This window comes from Vanessa tameamea, chromosome 9 (assembly GCF_037043105.1).
Source record: "Vanessa tameamea isolate UH-Manoa-2023 chromosome 9, ilVanTame1 primary haplotype, whole genome shotgun sequence".
NCBI classification, from domain to species: Eukaryota; Metazoa; Arthropoda; class Insecta; order Lepidoptera; family Nymphalidae; genus Vanessa; species Vanessa tameamea.
The window spans coordinates 8051742-8076401 of NC_087317.1; the positions used below are offsets into that span (position 1 = coordinate 8051742).

The 24660-nt window shown below is 30.9% G+C and overlaps 1 protein-coding gene across 1 annotated transcript in view; it reads right to left on the reverse strand.

The window, feature by feature from the left end:
* The window catches only part of LOC113395062 (uncharacterized), a 44548-nt gene extending 20503 nt beyond the window's left edge, over positions 1-24045 (reverse strand). The window contains exons 1-2 of the mRNA XM_026632606.2: positions 23769-24045; positions 1536-1724 (exon numbers count right to left, since the gene is read on the reverse strand). Coding sequence (XP_026488391.1) covers positions 1536-1716 — 181 coding nt within the window. The 5' untranslated portion in view covers positions 1717-1724; positions 23769-24045. The remainder of the gene's footprint in view (positions 1-1535; positions 1725-23768) is intronic.
* Between the last annotated feature and the right edge of the window lie 615 nt (positions 24046-24660).

The following is a 24660-nucleotide window of genomic DNA, read 5'->3' on the forward strand; positions in this document are numbered from 1 at the left end:
CTATGACTACATTTTATGAAATAAAGTACTTACCGCCGTCTGTCTGTCTGAACGTAATATATTCGAATACCAAAGGATTGTAACAACATTTTTGTCAATCGACGAAGCTATTCACGAGTATGGTTTAGGTGTATAATTAATTACTGATTATATACCTAGTTTGTTTAATTGTCTGAATTATGAGGATAATCGTTAATGATTTTAAGAAAAAAAAAAACTAACCGATAAGGAGTTTTAATGACGTACGTCATACAAACCAATAGAGTTATACGTATTATGATATTACAAGTAAACTTTTTCTAAAGATCCTACTTATTCTACGCGGGACAATTATATGGAAGAAGAATAACACTAACTTGCTCCTGATTTTCATCGAGATGCAGCTAGCATATAAATCGTATAGATGATGAATACTTTCCAGCATTTTACATGCCTTATTGATGACAAAATATATTGTTCAAAACTGAATTTAAATCTGTATTAATGAGCCCTAATCGCTAATCTTTTATACGATCACCATATTTTTTTCAAATGTCGACGACGTTGAATTCTATTTAGTTTGGCACATGTCACACGTTCGAGATGGCACAGAACGTGACAACATTTTAATGTCGGATCTCTTTTTGTTCCACCAACTCAGACCGTTCATTTATTACTCGCTACGTAACAAAAGAAAACGTTACCAAATGTTCGTTCGTTCTATTCGTGTACGGTGACTGTTTCCAAATTTTCAAACATAAATACAACGAATATATTATAAATAAACTATGTATTATATAGTATTAAAATCATATTGAAATCTATTACAGAGTAACAATTATTTGCTATAAAATTTTATTTAATCGTTTTTTTTTTACTTGCAATCTTGGATAAAATCCACCACATCCACAGTCCATTGGCTCTGATTTATTTGTAAAGAATACCATTTTATTTCCAGTTTAAACAATGCAAGCAGACTGTAAACGGTCTGTGATAAGAATTTTTAATTCCTATTTTTAATAAGTTAGTAATAAACTTTCGCGGGGATTTATTTAAATAATGATGTCTCTATTTCTATGATGGTTGATTTGACATAGAATGATTAAGACACAGCTGTTATAATATTATTTAACGAGTTTAACCCACCCTTTCTATTGCTTAACATGGCCCTCTAAGCAATATCTATAGGTAAAACCGATTATATTTACGCGTAATCTGACGTAATGCTATTTATATATAAACGTTTTTTAGTCTGTGTGTCTAAATACAAAGTATCGCTGAATAGTATATTGCCCATGCCTGCACAAAATTGGTAAATTATAAATTAAGATAAAAAAAATCTTAATTAAATAAATTTAATACTAAAAATGTTTGAACCTTGTTTTGTTTAACGATACTAAATAAATAACTAACAGCAACAATTATCTCTACTAGCCTCTTTTTAAATATGTTTCTATTGCACGAGTCTATATGCGAAATAAAGAAGTCTGTGCTCGATTTAAACATCCTTTATCCAATTCATACAATAGTGTGCAATAAACAAATATATTACTAACCATTCTCAGTTTGGATATGGACCCATTTCTCGGTGCAAACAGCTGTGATCCAAACGAATGTACAGAGACCAATTAATATCGTACAAGCGAATAGAATTCTCCGTTCGATTACGAGTGCTTGCATCAACGGTCGCCGCTCAGCGCCCACGGACGAGGCGGTCGACATCTTGTCAGTCTCCATATTCGCGTCTGAAAAAATAAAATTATAATATAACTATAACCTCTGACTTGTATATTATTTAAAACCACAGAGATAATTAACATAAAATCTATACATATAATAAAAATGGAGTGTCTTGTTGTAAGATTAAATTAACCGCTTTTAACTTAATCCATATGTATACACGGTATATATTATACAAAAATAAAATTTTTTCAACATTTGTCTGTCTGTCTGTATGTTTGTTCCAGCTAATCTCTGGAACGGCTGGACCAAGTTTGACGGGACTTTTACTGGCAGAAAAATGATGTTATAAGGAGTAACTTAGGCTACAACAATAACTATTTGATTAAATTCATATTCACGAAGTCGCAGGCACAGCTAGTATATAAATACGAACTTGGGTATTTTTTATCAAATATCTATTAAATATATAGAAGTAGGCTCTAACAGGCAAATTTGAATTCTCATATTAAATAATTCATTAAGTATAAATCTACTACTACTAGAATCAATTGCGAAAAGCACCAAGAATGGGTAGATGTTATTAAATCTAACATGAAGATTTAAACGTTATTCTAATGAAGTCGTTCCCTAGTTGTTCTTTACATATATATGGTATAGCTGCAGTGCAGTTTATTTCTAGGAATATCACGAGACTTTTCAAACAATCGTGAAAGCCCAAGGTCATTAACCCTGATGACTGATTTAAAACATGCTTGATATTAGTCTACGACCAATCAAGACAGCTGATTACGATTATCTGTGACAATTTTATAGAAATTAACCAAGACCATAACTTGGACCTAGGAGAAGTGATGCAAAAAAAAAAGTGTTCATTAAAAGTATAACATCTCGCCTTATTACCTCAGTGACAGAGGGGCTGATTAATTTTTTGCCCAGAAGATCGATTGCGTTTCAACGAAAAAATGCTGCTAGCATTCTCGGCACCGCGCCGTTTCACGCTGTAATTATTTATATAGTAACTATTTTTATTTCTTATCTGTGTATAGTTAAAGATTTAATGTTAATAAGTCTGATGTAAATAAAAAAAATATATTGTTATACTATTAATGAGAATTTTTGCGTTGTAGTGGCATTTTTTTATCGAAATTGGTTCAGAATTTAGTGATACAGTTGTGCAGATTACATTAACGCTCATTTAATGTTCGCTCAAGTTTCGAAATATTTACACACGGTATTAAACATTAATAAAATTGGATTAAATTTATGTAGGTTGTCAAATTTCAATAGAGTATTATGTTTTGGTTTAGGTCATACAATAATTTAGTAGATTAGCGATTAACCAGACCATAGACAAATCTGCTAGAGTAGTGAGCAAATAAATTCATTTTAAAGGATTTTTGTAAAGTATCAGTTGCTAGAAGCACTAAAATAATTAGTTATTAAAGTTAAAAAAGTACTTGTAATTTCCGCTAGAAAAACTTATTTAAATTAATAAGTTTAAACATTGATCCCGCAATATGTAGTATTAGTCTGTTAGTTCGCGCTGCTGGGCACAGAATTACTCTTAACGTTGTAAGAACATACACCATGCTGCTCCAGGGCTGGTGGGTAAATACACATATATCAGAAAGTCATACAGGAATACCATGTTTTCGTTACCACCGAGCACGAGATGAATTTGACAGAAATTTACCACATAAAAAAGAAATGGTGCCTGTCTGTATTTAAACCAACGATCTTCGTCTAAAATTAACATATTTTATCCATTAAGCCATCGCAGCTCCGTAATATAGGGATTAGCTTTTTGATATGTAGATCTGAGCAACATTTTAACTAACAAGTAATAATTCTGATGTCCTACTTAAAGAGCGGCGTCACAGTATGTTTACGAGTTCACGCTTAATTCATATTCAGACATTTAGTGTACTTATGTGACGCTAAGACTAATAACATTGTTGGTTTATATTTTTAAAATGAGTTCTTAATACAAAGAGAACTTTTATTAAAAGGGGATCATTTATTTATAGCGATAATTATTGATACAAAAAGGTTTTTTTTTTTTAGGTATGTGTAATTGGTGGTAAATTACTTTTTTGTCCAATTTGCTGTCAAACACTTGGCCTTTGGAGTAGTAGTGCAAAAAGCTTCATCAAAAGTATAAAACCTCGCCTGGTGACGGAGGGCTGGTTCGTTTTTAGCCAGAGGATCGGAATTGCGATTCAACGGGGAAAAGCTGCTAGCATTCTTGCCACCATTCCACGCGGTCAATATTTATATATATATTATTATACAGTAACTATTTTTAATTCATATTTGTATATATTTAAGCATTTAATGTTATTAATTCTTATGTTAATAAATGTTTTTTTATTGGTGGTAGGGTTTTGCGTTTTGGGTTTTCGTAGGTATCACATCCTCATCAGATATTCTACCACCAAACAGCAACACTCAGTATTATTGGGTTTCGGTTTGCGGTGAGTGAGCCAGTGTAACTAACAGGCACAAGATATATAATATCTCAGGTTGATGGCGCATTGGCGTTGTAAGAAATGGTTAATATTTTTTAAAGAGCCATTGTCTACGGGCGGTAGTTAGCACTTACCATCGAGTGGCACAATTGCCCGTCCGCCTACGTATATTAAAAAAAATAAACGTAATGTTAAATGAAGACTAGCAAAATCCCCCTATTGGTTAAAAAATCATTACTTAGAACCTAAGCAGTCGATAGTGATTTTTTATTATTAATCTATCTATAAACTAATATATGTATAGGTATTTTTTGTAACGCCTAATTGAATAGAAAAACTAAACCAATATAAACAAAACTTGCATCAGAGTATGTACGTTTCGGAGGTCACAATATTATTGCATAAACACCGATTGCTACGGCAACGCAGTGGCTGGGCTGTGACCCTGGCATTGCTGACGGTCATGGACGATGGTGACCACTTTCCATGTGGCCCGTTCACTCGTCTGCCATGACAGGAAATATATATCTAATAATAATTTACGAATAATTTGGAAACGGTATTACAACTCATACTCGGTCATAGTATAATCTATTAATTAAAGAGTCTTAAGAGCCGAGATGGCCCAGTTGTTAGAACGCGTTCATCTTAACTGATGATTGCGGGTTCAAACCCAGGCAAGCACCACTGAATTTTCATGTGCTTAATTTGTGTTTATAATTCATCTCGTGCTCGGCGGTGAAGGAAAACATCGTGAGGAAACCTGCATGTTTCTAATTTCAACGAAATTGTGCCACATGTGTATCCACCAACCCGCATTGGAGGAATATGCTCCAAACCTTTAAAAGAGAGGAGGCCTTAGCCCAGCAGTGGGAAATTTACAGGTTGTTAATGTAATGTAAAATGATAAGACGGTTTTACGCTCTTGCATAAACCATGATGTGTATTCACATGGTATTTTTCGTCAACTTAATATAAAATCCTTACAGTACAAAACTTGAAATCGCTTATAACTGCAGTACAGTTTATATCACTTGCTAAAGTATTCATTTCTGCTGCAGCCTTGACGCTTAACGTAGTGTCACGTAACTACCACTACGTGTAAATAAAACGGTAAACGGATTTCACGGTGCGTTTATGGATCGGTAACAAGACTTTTCTAATTGAGAGTCTTGTGTTATATTTTCATAATAAAAACTATATATAATAAATATACGATTTTAGATAATATACTCAAATTATCTTATTGATATATTAAGACAAAAAAGTGATTTGCGAACGAGAGATTCGAAGAGATAAGTGATTTTTGTGAAATAATGCTATAGTTTAAATTTATATATGAAAGCTCTCATTAGTTTGGTTGATAATAAATATTGCTATTGCGTTGATTTATTTGTTGCTTCAATTTTATGATTCTGTGTTGCAGATGCGATTATATTTTTGCAGTCAATGACTTTTGACGTCGAAATATTGTCGGGAGAGTTAGACAAGGATGTAATAACGCGACTGCGGAACCCGCATTAAAGGAGTAAGAAAAATAAATTATTTTTAATCTTCAAATGTTTTTCTTTGACAGTCATAACAATTAATTGTCAATTGTTAGGATAGTACTAAACTATTTAAAAACATTGCTTAACAAAATATATAACCGCTCTTGTATCTAATTACATATTAAAATTTATGACGTTTCTGTAACATTTATCGCTTCTGTATATTTATATAGGAAATACATAAAATACATAGTTAATGATTATATCGATGGTAATATTGTACGAACGTTCTATAATGAACGGGCAACATGTGTCGGGCATGATTAAAAATTACACGTTCATAACGTTAATCGAATTTCCATGAATAATAAAGGAAACCGTTAAATGGTGATATTGTTACGTACATAAACAATTAAGCTCATAACACACATATTACGTAAGAACAAACCGAAAATTCTACATAGAACACAATCGTAAAATGTCAGAGAATGATATATGATTTTGACTACAATAATTAAAATGTTCAAAGGAAACACAAATCAAAATGGCGTATAGCCGTTATTCGATGTTCAATATTTTACGATCGAGTCGATAATCTAGTGTCAAATTTGTTTTTCATAGCGTACCTTCGCTGTAAATATAAACAATTATTATTATGCATGCATTGTAAATGAGATGTGCCAGTTACATCTAGAATCTGGCCATTATCTGCTTCGAAAATATTTATATTATGAAGAGATTGAAGTAAATTCAATTAACATATATTATAACAGTACTTAGTAAAAGCAACTTTTCTTCGTAAGAAAAAAGTTATATTCAATTTAAAATTGGGCATTATTTCTTGATGAAGTAACATGACGGTTCAAAAAGTGCTTTAATGATCCTACTTGAATGAAGAATATTTTGATGTATTTGTATCAATTAGGTCTTGCCGTATGAGATACAAGTAACTATTTAAACTTAAAATATAAGTATATAAAACCTTAATTGGCGCGTGAATTGGAACGGTTGTGTTTTAAACACATTTAATTCTTTAAAATCGTAATTTATATAATTATTTGGTAAAATTGTAACTTATTAAATTAAGTTTTTAATATTTAGCTCTATTCTTTGTTGTTTAATCTCTCATTTATAATGAGAATAATGTTATAATGACCTAGTTCTCCATTAGTGGGACCAGATTCGTAAATAATTCTTATTAGAGACAAATTATTTCATATGATAAATTAACGGCCCTTAGAACAAATAGATGACGCATAAATAATACGATTTTATTTTTACGTTTTCATTTAATTATGTTTCTTCCAATTTCTGCTTGATATATTTAAGAAACAAGTTTTTTTTATCAATGTTTGAATTGTCTACAAAGAGTAGATTTCAGAGCATCGATATAAAAAGTAACATATATAGGTAACAATAGGTAAGATCGTAAGTCAAGAAAGAATCTTTAAATATAGGAACTGATCATATATATGTATATATTAAGTTATTTTGATTTCGCTCAATGAATGAGAAATATACAAAATTTTTCGAGAATTCTATATTTCTCATTATAATGAATCGGGCGCGTCGAAATCACGTCGCTGACATAATGATTAGAGATTATTGTTATTAGTGGACACGGTAACAGCTAAAACAAAATAACAATAAAATATAAGTTGTGAGACTTTTATATATAACCTACTAAATAAGTTATTATTACATTTAAGTTAATGAATAGAAGTTAATATTTTTAATATTAACAAAATGTGAATTTTAAAATGTCTATTTTGTATTAATATAATACATATATATATATATATATATATATATATATATATATATATATGTTATTATTATTATGTTATGTTAAATATATTTGTTAAATATATTTATATAAGCATATAAGTACTAGTTATTTCGCAAGAAATTAAATAATAAAATTGAAGAAGAATCAAGAATTGATTCTCATGAGATCTCAAAAATTGATAACCTATAATCCATCTTCGGACAATACCGCGTCGCCAAAGACCAACAAATAAAACATTATATATAAATACACACGATAGACTACTCCGCAGTGCCAAATGGTATGTCTAACCGTACTCAACCAGCCCACACTCTATCGATACATTTTGCTGACAGGCCCTGTTTTTGATTTTGTATTAATGCTTTCAAAATACTTTATATAATACTATTTACGATTAATAACGTACTTATACCATAATTCAAAAAATAATAATAATAAATTTTCAATATGACAATTGTGTCATCATTATTATATTACATAGTATAAAACAAAGTCACCTATCGCTGTCTGTCCCTATGTATGCTTAGAACTTTAAGATTACACAGTGGATTTTGATGCGGTTTATCCTAATAGATAGATTGATTCAAGAGCAAGGTTTATATGTATAAAACATGTACAATATAGTAGAGAAACATTGATAATTTTAGAGATTTCTGAAGTGATGTCGTAAATAAATACATTTTTTTGCGCGTATATTGCAAACGCTGGCTGAACCTTACGAGATAAATCAAAATAATGTACTATGTATTGTATACCTTAAAAAGGTCTTCAAAAAAGTCTGTGATGGTATATGTCTATCTCTTAAGGATAGCCCGCAACAATCATTTTTTATCCTTTACTTTTTACGAGAAATAATGGCTTATTTTCGAATCGATTTTAAGCAATAGAGCATTAATCCTTATCCAATAATTAAGTACCTTAAATAAATTGTGTATTTAATATAAATCAATATGGCCCTTTATAGCCATTCTGTAGTATATTTAGTATCAGCATTGCACCCGTGTGAAACCGGCGCGGGTCGCTAGTTTACTATAAAGAAAAACATTTAATTCACGTATAACATGTAAGTAGTTTAAGATTTAATTGCGATTGAAAATATAATAAACTACATCTTCCAAAGTGCGCTGTATCTTTTGGTGTAAGTTTTATGTGTATTTTTTTAGTATTTTTTCAGTTAGGCATTGCTAAAAGTCGCCGCATATATTAATATAGATAACTAAACAAATGCTGATATTCTAAATAAATAAATTGAAAAAAAATAAACACCCATTAAACTTAGATATTACAGCGTTTTAATCTTCTGTAATACGTAAGTATTAATAAAATTTGCAATAATCCGTTTCTAGCTCTGGAATGTTCGTTATTTAATATTAATATAATTTTTATATGCAATAACCTATTTCTAGCTTTGGAATGTGAAGATATTGTTTTATTTATTCTCCCCCTTCCTCAGGGGTCAGGCGTCGGGACGCCTGGCGACGTCTCCGATGACGCCAAACGATGTTTACACAAGACTTACTTCAATATCAAGCATTCCACTCGGCCTTAATACACCTTCCTTGAACTAGGGTGTACAAACACAAACAAGTATCGTTTAATAGCCTATGATTGGATTAGAAATTGCGATAACAAGTGAAACAATATTTATATATTATGTTTTTATTTTACCCGTAAAAATATATTTAACAAAACATTCTTATGTTCTATGTTTAACTAGGCCCGTTTCAGTTCCACCCGGTTTGAATAAGGATCTACATAGAATCGTTTATATTGAAATACAAATACATAAAAATACACGAGGAAAATGAAAGTTGCTCTTTTGGGTTTGCCTTCAAGGACTTACTCAGAACAACTTACCAAAGCTTTATCAACGCATTTTTAGGAACGCAAAGAGGACTACATTACAAAATAACAATATTTTTTATTTACCTAGAGAGATTATAATGTTACGGAGATGAGACTGAATGTAAAATATTTTAACGTACAAGTTAAATATAAATTGTCTTTTTTATGGAATAGATAAAATCCGCCCCTGGACATTTGCAACACCGAGGGGTTGCAAGCCCAGACGTGAGTTGCTGGCCTTTATGACTTTAAGACTATTTTCTTGAAGATTCCCAAGTCGTATCAGTTTGGGAAAACCGCTAAAACTGGTTCCACAGAGTGATTGGTTGAGGCAGAAATTACATAAAAATCGCACTGTTGTGGATTTTCGGCCATCAAGGTAATCTTACTGAAACTTGGGAGGAGATTTTGACGCGATATCCGAAGGAGAAATTTATCGGCCGGGATTAATGCAAACAACTTTTCGTGACATTTCACTTGAAAAATGGTACAAGGTGCAAAGTGATCCAACATGAACGTTCAAGCCGGTCGGAAAGAGCTTGATCTTTGACAATAATTCGAGCCACTCCCACAAACAAAAGAAGCAGGTACTTAGGAGCCCTCGCCCAGAGATGAGAGCTGTACTCCATGTAAAGCCATATTTGTGTCTTGTATAGTTTTAGACAATGGGCCGACGTGAAGTACATACGTCAAGCTTTTTAAATGCCGATTTCGCTTTACCTTAAAAATGACCGTAAAACTAAACAAAGCTCGAAATAATAACGCCAAGTATTCTGATAAAGCTGTGGCAGGAAGGTAATGTTCTCAAAGTGTAGAGATACGACAAATAGTAACTTTTTAACGGTTAACACGAAAACCTGTGTCTTTTGGAGTTGCGTTAGACAAGGCTTAGCCGACCCCAGACCGAAACTCTGGTTAAAAAATAAACCATTTCAGACACAAGTTTGTTCCGGTTCTCGTTGGCGTGTTCCCGAGAAGTCGTCTAGAAATCACATTATAATACACTCGTACAATTCCATGAAATAGAATTTTTGAATGTATTGTACCTGTCATTCTACTATTTATAATATTTTAACAGTGTATAAATTAACCAGAAGACCCAATAGTACAGTTAAACACAGTGATATATGTGTAGCCTCTGAATAAAAGATGATTAAACAAAATTCGCAGTCAACAATAGCTTTAAAGTTTAACAATATTGGATACATTTTTGTTTTTTTTTTTATAATAAATTTCACTACCGTAAATAAATTAAAGCCAAAAAAAGGTTCTAAATGTTTATTTTGACATATTTCCCTGAATATCCTCATAGGGCAGCATATCTAATTTCATTTTTTTATTATTTTATTTACTTTGAATTATATTTCAAGTTACTAGAAAAGCAGTCTCGTAAATTTAATCTAAGACGAAACATAATACAATTAACGGTTCTCGAGATAGAGCACGAAGAAGGCTGAGCCGTATATGTGATAAAGCTTTTCGATTGCCACATTCGACACACATTATAATTAAAAAAACAAAACTCCTTAGTATTTACTTATGAATAAGAATAAACTGATAAACTAGTCTACTCTACTTCCCTCCACTCTAGGTCTACTCTTTAACTTGGGATTAGAAAAACTACTATATTACGTATATAGTAAGTCGTAAGCATTGTGATGATATGAAATGATTACAATCAAAACATCCTCTTTGATCTGAAACATCTTTCCTCTCGCATTCGCTCACTCTCAATTTCTGGAAGTGATATCGTGAAAAGGGACGGAAATATGTAACAAAAAACTGGAGTCGCGCGCTATTTGATTCGACCAATGAGCGACTGCGGTGCAAGAGTTGACCGTCAGGTTGACCAACTCTCTGTCCGAGAGGATAAACTTTGACTTTTTGGTGAGACAGAATACAATTTAACGATATTAACAATTTTATCGTTATATATATAATATAAGACATATACACACTATCGTATAATCAATTAACAAAACTGCTGCTGTAATTTTATTACGTCTTTAATATTAAACCGAAATTTAATGCTTACATGTAAATAAATTCAGAATGGCATTTGCGTCTTATTTTTATATTGACTAAAGGAAATGTGACGTCACGTGATTAACTCGTATCAGAAATGTTCACATCATTACTATTTTAATTTTATTAGTTAATTCTTCGAGTCGAAACGAAACGAAAATTATAAATATTTATTTAAATGATCATTACAGAAAACTAACGCTAGCATTTTGCAAATTGTGCTGTTATAAGTTGAGTCAAAACGTCGCCTGTTTTATAGCTTTTACACAATGATTTAATGTACTCAAAATAGAAATTTTTCATGATACAGAATAACATTTACTATAAAACTAACAATAAAAAACATGACTTTTCCGAATTTTTCTATTTCTAAATTCAAGTTCAAACTATACATAGACTTGTATGAATTTATTAGTCATGTATGAGTATCAACTAATACGAAGTCCATGATTTTTTATGATTTGTATATTCTTGTTTCGTGTATTTGATATTTACAGCCAAGCAATGACGTAACTTCTAAAAAAACTTGGTACTTTTTCACAGTAAATTGCGGGTTGACGTTGTATATGACTCGGAATAATATATGTTATAGTTGATACAAGAAGTTCCCTTACAAAGTTTGACTATTGACGGCGTCTTATCATCGCTTTATTTATCTTAGAAGATATGTTTTATATTAAAAGTAAGGAGGCAGACGCGCAGTATGATTGCTCTTTCCACAACTTTTCTTTATATAAATAACACAAAATAATAATAACACAATAAATAATAAGTCTTGTTTACATTTTCCATACGCCGGAAACCACGGAATAAGATTTTATATTTCATGTGTCTGAAATAAAATACACTTGTTAGATAGGTTAATGTACTAATTTCAAAGCTGAATAATATAATAATTAAAAGTAATAATAATTTGATTTGAACCCACGATACGATTTAAGGATCCACGTAATCCATCCTATAATGAAAATATATAAAACAAGTAATCTATTCTAATATTATAAATGTGAAAGTAAATATTTGTATCTATCTGTCTGTGGCTTGTAACTTGGACTTCAAGAAAGGATAGGCTTACTTTTTTATGCCTAACTCCTGACGACCAAACTCCTTAAACTCGAGTGAAGTCGCATATTAAGCAAAGAATATTATAGCTCTACCTCGAAATATGGATGATGAAATTTTACAGGCTCTTGCTATTGGTTAAGTTTAATTGGTATTTCGATCTTTGCTATCCTTTTTTTATGTTCCAAGGGAAATTTTGATATAAATATTATATTATATATGTACCCTCGCATAAAATGTTTTTGGTATCGAGGATACTGGTATTTAATTTTACAGATAAAAGAAAATATTATACGGTAAATATGATCTCAGCTTCATTTTTTATGTGGCTTGTTTTTCTAACGGAACTCCAATATTTTTATTTTACTTCATATACATCGACTGTTTTTATTTACCTGTTATAACAATATGTAAGTAAGAATAAATTCATAAATAAAAGTATATTAAAAATATATATGTACAAAGAAAATTACCTAATTAAACTCTAAACTAACTGACTGGTATACAATGCAACGATTGGGTTTAGAAGCATGTTTTTTTGTTACAATTATTCTGTATGGCGTAAGTGAGCACTGAGGAAATATTTTTGGAAATGCGTCTCCAAAAGGGCTAAATAGGTCAAAGAAGTTTACATATTAAAAATGTAATTTGCAGATACTACAGTTGGAAATATAAAAAATATATGTATCCTCCTGGTTTTAATCGTGGTGTCTTATTCGAGTAGCATTAAAATCTTTTTTCTCGCTAATCAATATCGGAAAATCTAAATAAAATAATATTTTCTGGTCGATTTACATATTTTAAAACCAAACAAATTAGTAAAGTGCCTTCTCTCACGTAATTTGCTTTTGTAATTATGGTAATTATAACAATATTTTATTATTGATAACTTCATATTGAATAATACAACATCAAGGGAATCTTCGGCTTATTTTTACGCTATAGATATCCGATATATTATTTTTACGTATTATTGCGCGTAAATCTCGATCATCATCGCGCAAAATTGTGCATCCCGCACTGATTTATGAGGCGAGAGAAGGGTTGCAACCCTTCGACGATCTGAACTGACTTATAACAGGAAAGGGAATACAGAGAATATTTATCGGTCAGCAAGGTCAACGATGTATATATATATATTATTTCTTAAGGATGTGGTGTGTGACGGAATGATTTTTGACAAATGTATCGGTTGCAGCAGTAAGATATTATTCATTGCCACAATGAACGGGTGCAGTTCATTCATAACATAGTATATTTACTTATAATACGCGACTTAAATAATTATTATGGCAATATTGTTTTTATTGAATTGAATTTTATTGAATTGTTTTATTCTACACAATATATTAAAATAACTGAGCTTTCGATAGTACAGTCATTGTATCCGTATGGGCGAGTCTTATCGTATAAATCTACGCTACGCTCCGTGAAATGGGCATTCTATTTTAAAACGACAATGCGTAGACTGAGATACACGGAGCTAAGAATTCTACATCAACGCGTAAGACGAAAGCTGTCATTAGCTCCGGATATAGATCGTTAATTTTATCTGCTCAACTGATGGAACTCTTAACGCAATCGCCTGTTCAAACGTGTTGTTTTATCTGTTTATAATACTCATTATAAAACCGCATGATACGTCATTTTTTCAAAGTTCAAATACAATAGCAGAACAGTTTTTTAGTGGTAGGTTACGACCATTCATAAAAACAGCCACTGCTAGAGGTGTAATGTATTTGCTTAAAATATACTGTAAACCATACGCTTTACAATGCAATGTACTCGTTGTAATTACACTAGCTACTAACGTATCAAACTGCAACACAGCAATGCAAAGCTTTTATGCTTTACAATATACTTATTGATGAATATACTGAAATAGTACTTTAGTCTAGCACGAGTCACTTACTATAATACTTAGACTACCATCTCTAGAATATATCAAATAATCAATCTTATTGAATATAAGAAAACCGTATCACGTGCGCTAGTAATATAAAGCATGAGTTCAATGACTTCAATGACTTCAATGAGTTCAATGAGTATATTGTCAATGTAAGAAATTACAATTTTGTCAACAACTAATACACTGTACTATGAAAGAAATAGGCACCGAAGAAGAGATTTAAAGTCGTTTAAAAAAATTAAAGTTCTGAAAAATATAGATAATTTATTTTTGATCATAATATGTCATTTTATTTAAACACTTAAATGTTGTATTAATATGCGTGACACTGAAATATCAGACGTAAAAAAGTTGATACAAAAGTAATGTAAGAACGGCATTATGTTTTCACTTTGGTACATTGATGTCGTATGTTACATTCTGATTGATAGCTTTTGTTAAAAATATGAGAACGCATATTTACAACAGTCGGTATTTAAATGCTTAACTTCAAAGGGATCATGTTTTGTCAAAATTAAATCTCACACAAGAATAAAAAATAGTGAATATAAATAAATAATAATTTTAAGAAAGATTTTTCTTTGTTTCAATATAGGTATATATGTATATATATATTACAATATATGTATATTAACAAATACGAAAACGAATTAACATTGTTTGTTTGTTGACTTTCAGGTCGGTTAAATCATATAAATATTATACTGTTTAACTGAAACAATTTTGTATTTCATAAGCTGTAAAAGAGTAACAACTCATTCTTTTGTCGGTTTTTGTCGGTAAAATCCACGTTTCAGACATGGCATACGTTTAATACGACTCTGTAAAATGACAATTCAAGTGTATTTGTAGAAGCCTAATTAAATGAAGTTTAATTTGATTTCATATATTTAGATTTTATTTATTATTAAGTTATATTATGTAAGCAAAAACGAACGTCATAACTGTATAATATAAGTATTCAGGTGTATGATATGATATCTAGTATATATACTAATATATACTAGAAAAATAAAAAGATATGATCGCGTCTAAAACCCAAGCAATATTATAAAATAGATAAAGCTTCCTCTTCGGTTTAAAAAAAAAAACGCTCGATACTTATTCCATCACAATGATTCAATGCTAGTCGATGCATACGTCTATGAAAGATTTTCATATTTTGTTGAACACACAGACTTTCTCAAGATACTTTTTACACCGACGAGCCCGAGACAGTGTACACATAAATTGAGTTCGAACGCACATTTCGGTTAAGATTCACATATTCTAACCACTGAGCCATATCGGTTCTTCATACAATAAATATGTCGAATCGTCGCTATCTCATAACATCACATTCGTTCTGATTTAAACTTTAACTTTTTTTCCCTTTATAGATTTTATATATTGATTAATTTACGTAACACTTGGTTGATACATCTGACAGTGACTGTATTGCTCAATTGCTGATAAAAAACAGGTACTAGATTCACGTTATCATATCCGCCCTCAAATCTAAACTGATATGCTTCGACTGTAGGCTTAGTATGAGTTATTTTAATAAAAGCGTCACGGGATTTTCAGTAATCAATCAATAGTGAAGTTTTAATTTACGTTTAGACGTGATGACATTGGTAAAAATATCACAACTATCGAGCTCAGAACATTTCGCATAAGATCGCTATACTTTTATTCCTAAACGTTGAACTAAATATATATTTGAAATTAATAATAATAGACTAAACGGCTTTACTCAATAAAATAATTTATTTGATCGTTTCATTATAAATAGACTAAAAAAGTTATATTTAGTTTTTACAACAATTCTTTGTAACTTTTTTTACAATGAACGTAAAATTTTGAGCGATATCGTTTTGTCATTGAAACCTGCCTCCACAATCGCTGCTATAAATTGGGTTAATCTTTCATTAATGTCAATCAAATACGAATCAAAGAGTAATTTTAAACGTATGATTTGAGGAATTTCTTGTTTTAGAACCATTTCGATTGACGGCAGAATTAATATAGCGTAATGCACATTTAACAACAGTCTGTTTCTGTGTTATCAATCATATCTGAATCGTTAATATGAATCGAAAATATAACTATCGATATCAAGTACTATATAAAAAATAATTTCTAATTTTAATAGATATTATTTACGATTTCATAAAACTATCGTTAAGGGTAAATAATCTTTAACAGAAAAATTTTAAAAGTCTAACTGAGCACACAAACCTATTAACAATTGTTTAATGAAAAAAAAAACAAATAAATAAATAAAATGAAATTGTGGTTAGCATCAAAAACTATTTTTTTTTAAAATGAATACTGCTTTTATTAATATAACCCAATAGTAAAAATACAGGATTAAAATTATGTGTATAAAAACCGTCACAGGTTCGGAATGTTGACACAACCGTGAAAAACCGGCAACACAGTAGTCTAATGTACTAAAATGAAATACATGGTGGTGTCATCATCGTCATAATAAACAATGGAAATACATGGAAGGTCAATGACCTTTTCTTTTCGATTTTCAAATATGTCTTTTTAGTCCAGTACAACTTATGTTAGTTGCTATTTACATACTTGGCAAATCATATTTGTTTTTTTAAAGTTCTTAGATTATTTATATAATATCTATGTAGATTTTCGTACTACAAAAGAACTAAAAGAAACGGGCCAACTCTATTATCTTGGTCGTCATACTTCCTTACTAGTAATACGTGTGTACGGTCACACGGTGTAACTGTTGGCCACAATTTTTTTCGACGCGTTTTCAGCTTTGAAAGTCTATAAACTCTAGACATATATCATCAAATACTGCATTGATTGACTCTCTATTTAGACGGATGACTATCTAGGAAGTATCAGACAGCCGTTGGAAGCACATCCCGTGTTTCAAGTCGCTTCTGTATAATCATTTAGATACATTTATATAAATAAAAACAAATGTTTATATGTTTGTCACCTTCCTTCCTTCTTCCTAGTAGCAGCGTATTCAATGTTAGCACTCAAATGCCTTTCACTGTTTACATTTCCTAAAAAAAGACCGACATATTTTTTAGCTTTCTTTCCTGCTTAGTACAAATTTGGATCCAATATAATCTATATTAAATCGTTAAACTCGATGTCTTACTAGATGAGGCAAAGAAAGATTTACTAAATGTAATATTTTACATTTTTACATTAGCAGCCTGTAAATTTCCCACTGCTGGGCTAAAGTCTTCTTTGAGGAGAGGGTATGGAGCATATTCCACCACGCTGCTCCAATGCGGGTTGGTGGAATACACATGTGGCAGAATTTCGCTGAAATTGAACACATGCAGGTTTCCTCATGATGTTATCCTTCACCGCCGAGCACGAGATGAATTATAAACACAAATTAAGCACATGAAAATTCAGTGGTGCCTGTCTGGGTTTGAACCCGAAATCATCGGTTAAGATGCACGCGTTCTAACCACTGGGCCATCTCGGCTCTTTATTATATGTAATATTTTTTTAATAAGTATCTATTGTTTTTATTTTATAATAATTATAATTGCATGCAAATAATTATTAACAACGAAATAATAATAATAAACTTATTTATAACTTATAAAATAATAATTATTATGTTACATGTAATTTCTTCTTTTTTCTGCTGTAATACTCACAAATGTAAACAATCGCCATTTAAATTTGTAATAAAAATATCTATGTAAGATAAGATAAGATCTGAAATTGTCTTCTTCGAGCAACTTGACACTTAAATGGCATTTTAGCGAGCATTGTCGTCATGTATTTGTTTAAGTCGCCCAGTGCATGCGCATCATAAAAAAAATATTCTAATATTTTTTTCATAACGTGCCAACAGAAACAAAAAAAAAACGATTGTGTTAAATATTTATGCATCTTCTTCATGTATAAATCGTATACCAGAAAGTTGTTAGTTTCAATATTTCTCAAATTAATACATTGAAAAGTTAAATATATTTTCCTAAATTTGTACCAAGTATTACAAATATTGGAGCCAAGATTTAATCCGCTAGGCAATAACAGTAATCTGTATATCGGGTTACATCCATGCCACGGACTTTTCTGTGGATAATTTTGAGGTTATCAATCTCGTTACAAAGTTTTGGCTTATTCGTTTTCGTTTTGCAAAAGTTTGTCCGTAAAGCGCTCGGATCAAAGATTATTTTCCAAGCTCCGTTGATATCTTGCATATTGTAAACTTTCGTGCTTTTATCACGTTTTTTTAAGATATTGGAATTAAATCACCCAAATTATTATAGAAATTAATATAAATTGAATTAAATGTGTCTAAGTACTAATAAGGTTAACGGCTTAGCCACGAACTAGTCCCAGGTTCGAACCTGGCCCATTGGGCTTTTGGATATATAATAGAGACCATTCATATGCATATTCTCAGCTTTATTTGAGGGATGAATGTAAATCACTTGTCTCAGTGGCAGGGTTTTGTGCTAGTCCACCTGGGTAGGTTAGGTTTTTCGCTTCGGAGGGAGAGTGAGCCAGTGTGACTAAAGGCAGAAAGAGATAGTTGCCAAGGTTGGTAGCGCATGGGAGATGTAAGAAATAGTTAATATTTCTTACGGCACCAATATCTATAAATTATGAATATAATCATACATTAATATTATCTTTATTGATTAATGTTTATTATTTCGTTTATGCATATTGTATAATGTGATAGTGCATGGTGAGACTACCTGTAAACAGTAGAACATTTGCCAAGATAATTGTGAAATGTATTTTTATTTATATTATATTGTATCTACGGTTGGTTGTCCTACTGAAAATAAAATAAAATGGTGGTGACCACTCACCATCTGGTGGCACATATGCACATCTGCCTCCCTATCCGATTGAAAATAGCTTATTGTTCTATAAATATACGAGCATATTTATATTTTAATTAATTGAAGATAATTTAAGGGATATATAAATATAGTTTTTGCTATTTCTCATTCGTGCATTTACTAGCGATACGAAATGAAACTTTGTACTGAAACTATAATTGAGATAAAATGCTCACTGTTAGTCATAGCAATGTTCTGAAAGTTCGTAACTAAACAACATTCATCGTAACTGATACAAACGGTATATATACAATAATAACATTGTTTTATAGTATTTCTGAGTCGAAGTACCCGAATGGAATAGTATTGATTTTAACGGAACATGCCGACAACAAATTCTGTCACGTAATTTACAGACAAACTGTGTAAATTTAGGTCTTCTCTGACTTTTATTAATCTATACAGGGAGATGTTTTCAATTCTGTAATTTAAGTGTCAATATGAATTTTCACTTCGATTTTTAAAAATATTTTTTCTTTCCATGGCTGATATATATATATATATATATATATGTTTTAAATTAATAAGCCGGTCCGAGTCTGAACCCGCAATATTCCATTACGATACACGTGTTCTGACTAGTTTGCTGTCTGGGATGTAATTTCTTTAATGTAATTTTTATTAGCCTGCATACGTACTAACATTAAATTTATTATTACTATTGACGCTATGAAAATAGATGATGATACCATTAGTTGCTTAATTGTAGGTGATAAGCTTCACTCGGCTGAGACATACATTGGCATTCTAATGAATTGCCAAACGTTACATATAAATTATAATATTCCTTGATTTATTGGCTGAATCGAAATTAAAGCTGGTAAAACGAAAACCTAACCTGTTGATGTGCTAAATAACTGATATTGGTGGTGGACACGAGTTACCATCAATGATACATAATAACGCCCTTGTAATTAAATGTTTGCAACCCCTGGCAATTTCAATACTTGTATTAATCTTGCAGATTTTTTATAGAACATGTCATGTGCACCTAATTCTTCTATCGATTTCTTCAATTTTATAGTTGATTGAAAAGTAATCTAACGTAACTGGCAAGAGATCAGGCACAGAGTCGGTAGCTTTACGTGTTTTCCAAGGCGCGAGAGTGTAATACAGCATACTTCGTAAATCAGAACTGCTGCTATGAAATGAATTATTGACTTTTTTAATGCCCGAAAGGTGATTCCAATCTGGCACCCCAGGTTTTGCAGCCTTATTAACCAGTTTCATTAGACCAACGAGGTGTCGACAAATATATTAATTATCTGTCGTGATATATTTATATGTGCAAATAATGTTTACATGCAAACAAAATAGATATTGTCTTTAGTCAACTTTACAGTTTGGGGCAAGCTTCCAATAAATGCAACGTAAACAAGAAAGCATGCGTGTGATGCGCAATAATGAAAGATTTAGTGTATTATAGGATGAATCTATTAGTATTTAGATAACTTAAGATTTAGTGATGAGTACAGTAGTTACTGATCGTTACGAAAGTTTGAAGAGCTCTGTTTGTGATATCTGACAACGCGATCAACTCAACCATTCCATAAGAACCATTTTATTCGAATGTTAAATTCGTTGAATTAATAAATAATTCGTATACGTTCCATTTCAGTTTCTCGTTAAATTAATATTTAATATTTAAGTAAATCTTCATTGAAGATTTGTATTCGAAACTGGAAAAGCACTATTGAGTATATATATTCATCTCGTACTCGGTGAAAGAAAATATTGAAAAATCATGTATGTGACGGATGAAATTGTGCCGCATGTGTATCCACCGACTACAATAGACGTTGGTAATTATTTCCAAACTTCTCTTTAATGGGAGACCGCAGTCCATCGTATTAGAAGTATAGACGTTGGTCGCTTTGATAAATATTAACCATTCTTTACATCACCAACGCGCCGACAGCCTAGTAAAAAAAATCTATTAAGTAAACTCAGTTTGTTACACTGGCACTCTCTCACTCACCCTTCAAACCAGAACACAACAATACATAGTTATGCTGATTGGCTGTACAATATGTAAAGTTAACACTACCTAGATGGATACACAAAGGCCTACCACCAAGCAAATGTAGTATGTAAACAACTAAGTAGCATTAATAAAAAAAAACATTCTTGGGATCTCAGCATTGAACCGCAGGGTTTGGTTCATAAAAAAGAGGTTACTGTTACTCTTCATTACATTTACGATAAATATAATTCTTATTATCTGCAATCGTTATCAGATATGTTTAGAGTTCATTGTTCAACATTGGAAGCGCACCGTATAATATGTACAATAATTTAACTTCTCTTTTGGTTAAATGTTACTGTGTGTATGTAAGTTCCGAATGGCTCTACCATCGTTTGTAAGATACGGTATGAACTCAACTATTATAATATATAAATTACATAATATATTGTCGTTTTATTATATTATAATAAATTAATTATTAAATTAAACAAATCAATGTATAATTTATTCATGTAGGTTTTGATAAACGTTTCTAAATAATTGCATGTAAAATAGTAAACGAGAAGATTATTATTAATTTATATTATTATAATTTAATATAAACGAGAACCCAATACAATCTGTATATACGTCATTCAATTAGGTTTCAATGATAGATTTTCACTAATTAAACATAATACCGGCCCGAAATGTAAATTGGAAGGAATTAATAAAGAATTAATGAAAAACGTTATACATTAATTACTTATCGAATAATACGTTTTAAGCTTTTATTAGATCAATATAATCTTGTTTAGAACGTTTTGTTATTAATCAATAAGTTACAATTAACATAAGCTTGTCATGTATTTTTTTTTATGGTTTAGGTAGGCGGATGAGTAAATGGGCCATTCCATTATAAACGGTCACCACCGTCCATAGGTAATGGCGCTGTAAAAAACATTTACCATTACCAACATCGCCAATGCGCCACCAACCTTGGGGACTAAGATTTTATGTCACTCCTGTACTTTTACGGACTCACTCGCCCTTCAAACCGGAACACAACAATATAGAATACTGCTGTTGGCAGTAGAGTATTTGATGAGAGGGTGGTATCTACTTAGGCGGGCTTGCACAAAGCGCTACCACCAAGTAATCTAATAATTGGAATGGAATCTAAATATCTTAATCCGTTATAAAACAATAATTGTGAACGACGATAGTATTGTAATTAAAACAAGAGAAGTTTAATTTCAGTAATCTCACCCCGAAGAACGAACATCCTTAGAGATTTAGATATCTTAATTACAAAACCAGGGTTTCAAATATTCGTGTAACTTTCAAAGGACCCCATTGTCCGGATAGCGAAACTTCGGAGATAAATATCTTTTGTAATATTTGCTTTGTATTATTATTAATTTGTTTTGTCAATTTTGTAATTGAAATATGCATATTTTTATACTTGATCTGGACATAAAAACAATTTATCAACTGTTATAATACTTAAATATCAACTTTAAATTCTGATAAACGTGGTAGGTAACTAAAACTAATAAAGTAAGACTATAGAAAAGTTTGAAACGTAAACACTTTCTTTTAAACAGGCATATCTCTTAATGTATGTAAAGGCACGTATGTTAAAATTCTAAGGCATTGTGTCCAATATATATATTTAATGTAATATACAAAGTTAAGGACTCGATGGTGAGATAATTTATTTTGCTAGTTACAAGTTTTTAGTTGTAGCTTATGTATGTATGAATAAATATTTAAAATATTTTAAGCGTCTATAGCGCAATTGTTTACGGGCCACCTAGCGATGTAAGATGTCGCAGGATCGATCCTGACTCCTTGAGCTATTGTCGTCTCCACACCTAACATAAGTGATAAGCTTAAAAGGAGGGGTAAATAGGAATATTAGTAATTATTTAATTAATTTGGGGCATTCCTAGTATTCTTTAAAAAATATATGTATATAATTTTGTATCAAAAACGAAGTAAACATTATTTAATATTAAACCAGTAGCACATACAGCGCATTTAGTAAGGAGTTACTATGTATTTATTTGAAAGGTCCTAATCGATTGAATGATTGATCTTTTAATGCATGTTTTTAAACTGGGTCAGCTACATATCCGGATATAGAGTTTTTGATGAAAAATGGAAGGAAAATGGAGCTGTCACACTAACATCTAAACTTCTGTATTATTATTTTCTAATTTTTATCTTTATCATCTTTTAATTGAATTTGATAGGAGAATAAAGTTTTTAAATAATATTTTTAATTTTGTTATTGAAATTTATTCAACTTTGTATTTTTATATTTTGTTGCGAATTTTAAGTTTAAAAAAGTTTATAAAATAAATCGATAATGATTTAAATTAAAAATATCACATCAAATTAAAAAAGAAAAAAACAAATAGATGTAACATTACTATTAGAATCAATAATTATTTTATCTTCACAAGACACTGTCAGTAAAAACATTAAACTTCATCATTCGTATGACAATAAACTTAAGTAAGTGACTTCATTTATTATTATATCACTTCAACAATACAAAAGGTAACGACGCGAAACAATAAAAAAAAAACACTAAAAAAGCTTTCAAGCTAAACAATGCGGTTAATAATTACTTCGTCTATTCGTAAATATTCATAAAAATAAATGGCATTAAATGAGATTTTGGAGGAGTAAGACAATATTAACGCCCGGAACCTGACCTGTTGATCTAGCTGAGCGCCGCAAAATTTCCGGCTACCGCTATCACGAATGTTTGACAAACGTACATTTTTCACATCAATATGGATCACGAATGAACACTTTATTACATATTTATCTAAACCCTTTCGTCCACTTCAAAGTTTGAGCGTTTCGATTCGTTTCGAAATACGATTAACGCGTCTTAAAGTAAAAAGACGTGCGTCCAAGCCTGTGGAGCCGTCGAACTAGCGTGTAGAACTGTTCTCGGGCGGGAAAGAGCACCACGTGGCTGGATACACAGTTTTGTACAGGGCTGCGCGCGTCTGTTACCGGGTTACAGCTACACAAATCCCACTCTGGCGTTTTCTTGCGTCTTGCTCTATTTTAATCGGATTTCATCCACACGAATGCTTCTATTCCTTTCACGCTTTGTCCGCCCATGCTTTCCTGAATTGATAATATGAAAATATTTAAAAGTTTCTGAATTTGGAATCGAGTCTGAAAAGTTGCAAGCGTTTATCGAAATTGTTGAAGCATTTTGTTTATGGAACGGTTTTTATTAATATAATAAATTGGAAATTAATATATAAAATATATGAAAACTATTTTTAAAATATTCTTCAAATTTATTGAAAAATCTGCTAACGTATTAATTCGAAATCTAAAAATGTTGACAGACATCTTTCAATATCATAATATTTACTGATAATAATAATTCTTATATAAAAATTAGACGGAAGAAGAATAAAAATTATATATTTTAATAAGTTATTTGTTAATAATACAAAGAGGAGAAATGTTAAGGTATTTTTTTTTTATAAACAATATTTTCGTGTTATGTAACAATGCTTAATTCGATTTCAAGCAGGAATTACTGATACTATACAATCTTGTATAAAGTTTTGAGTTTTT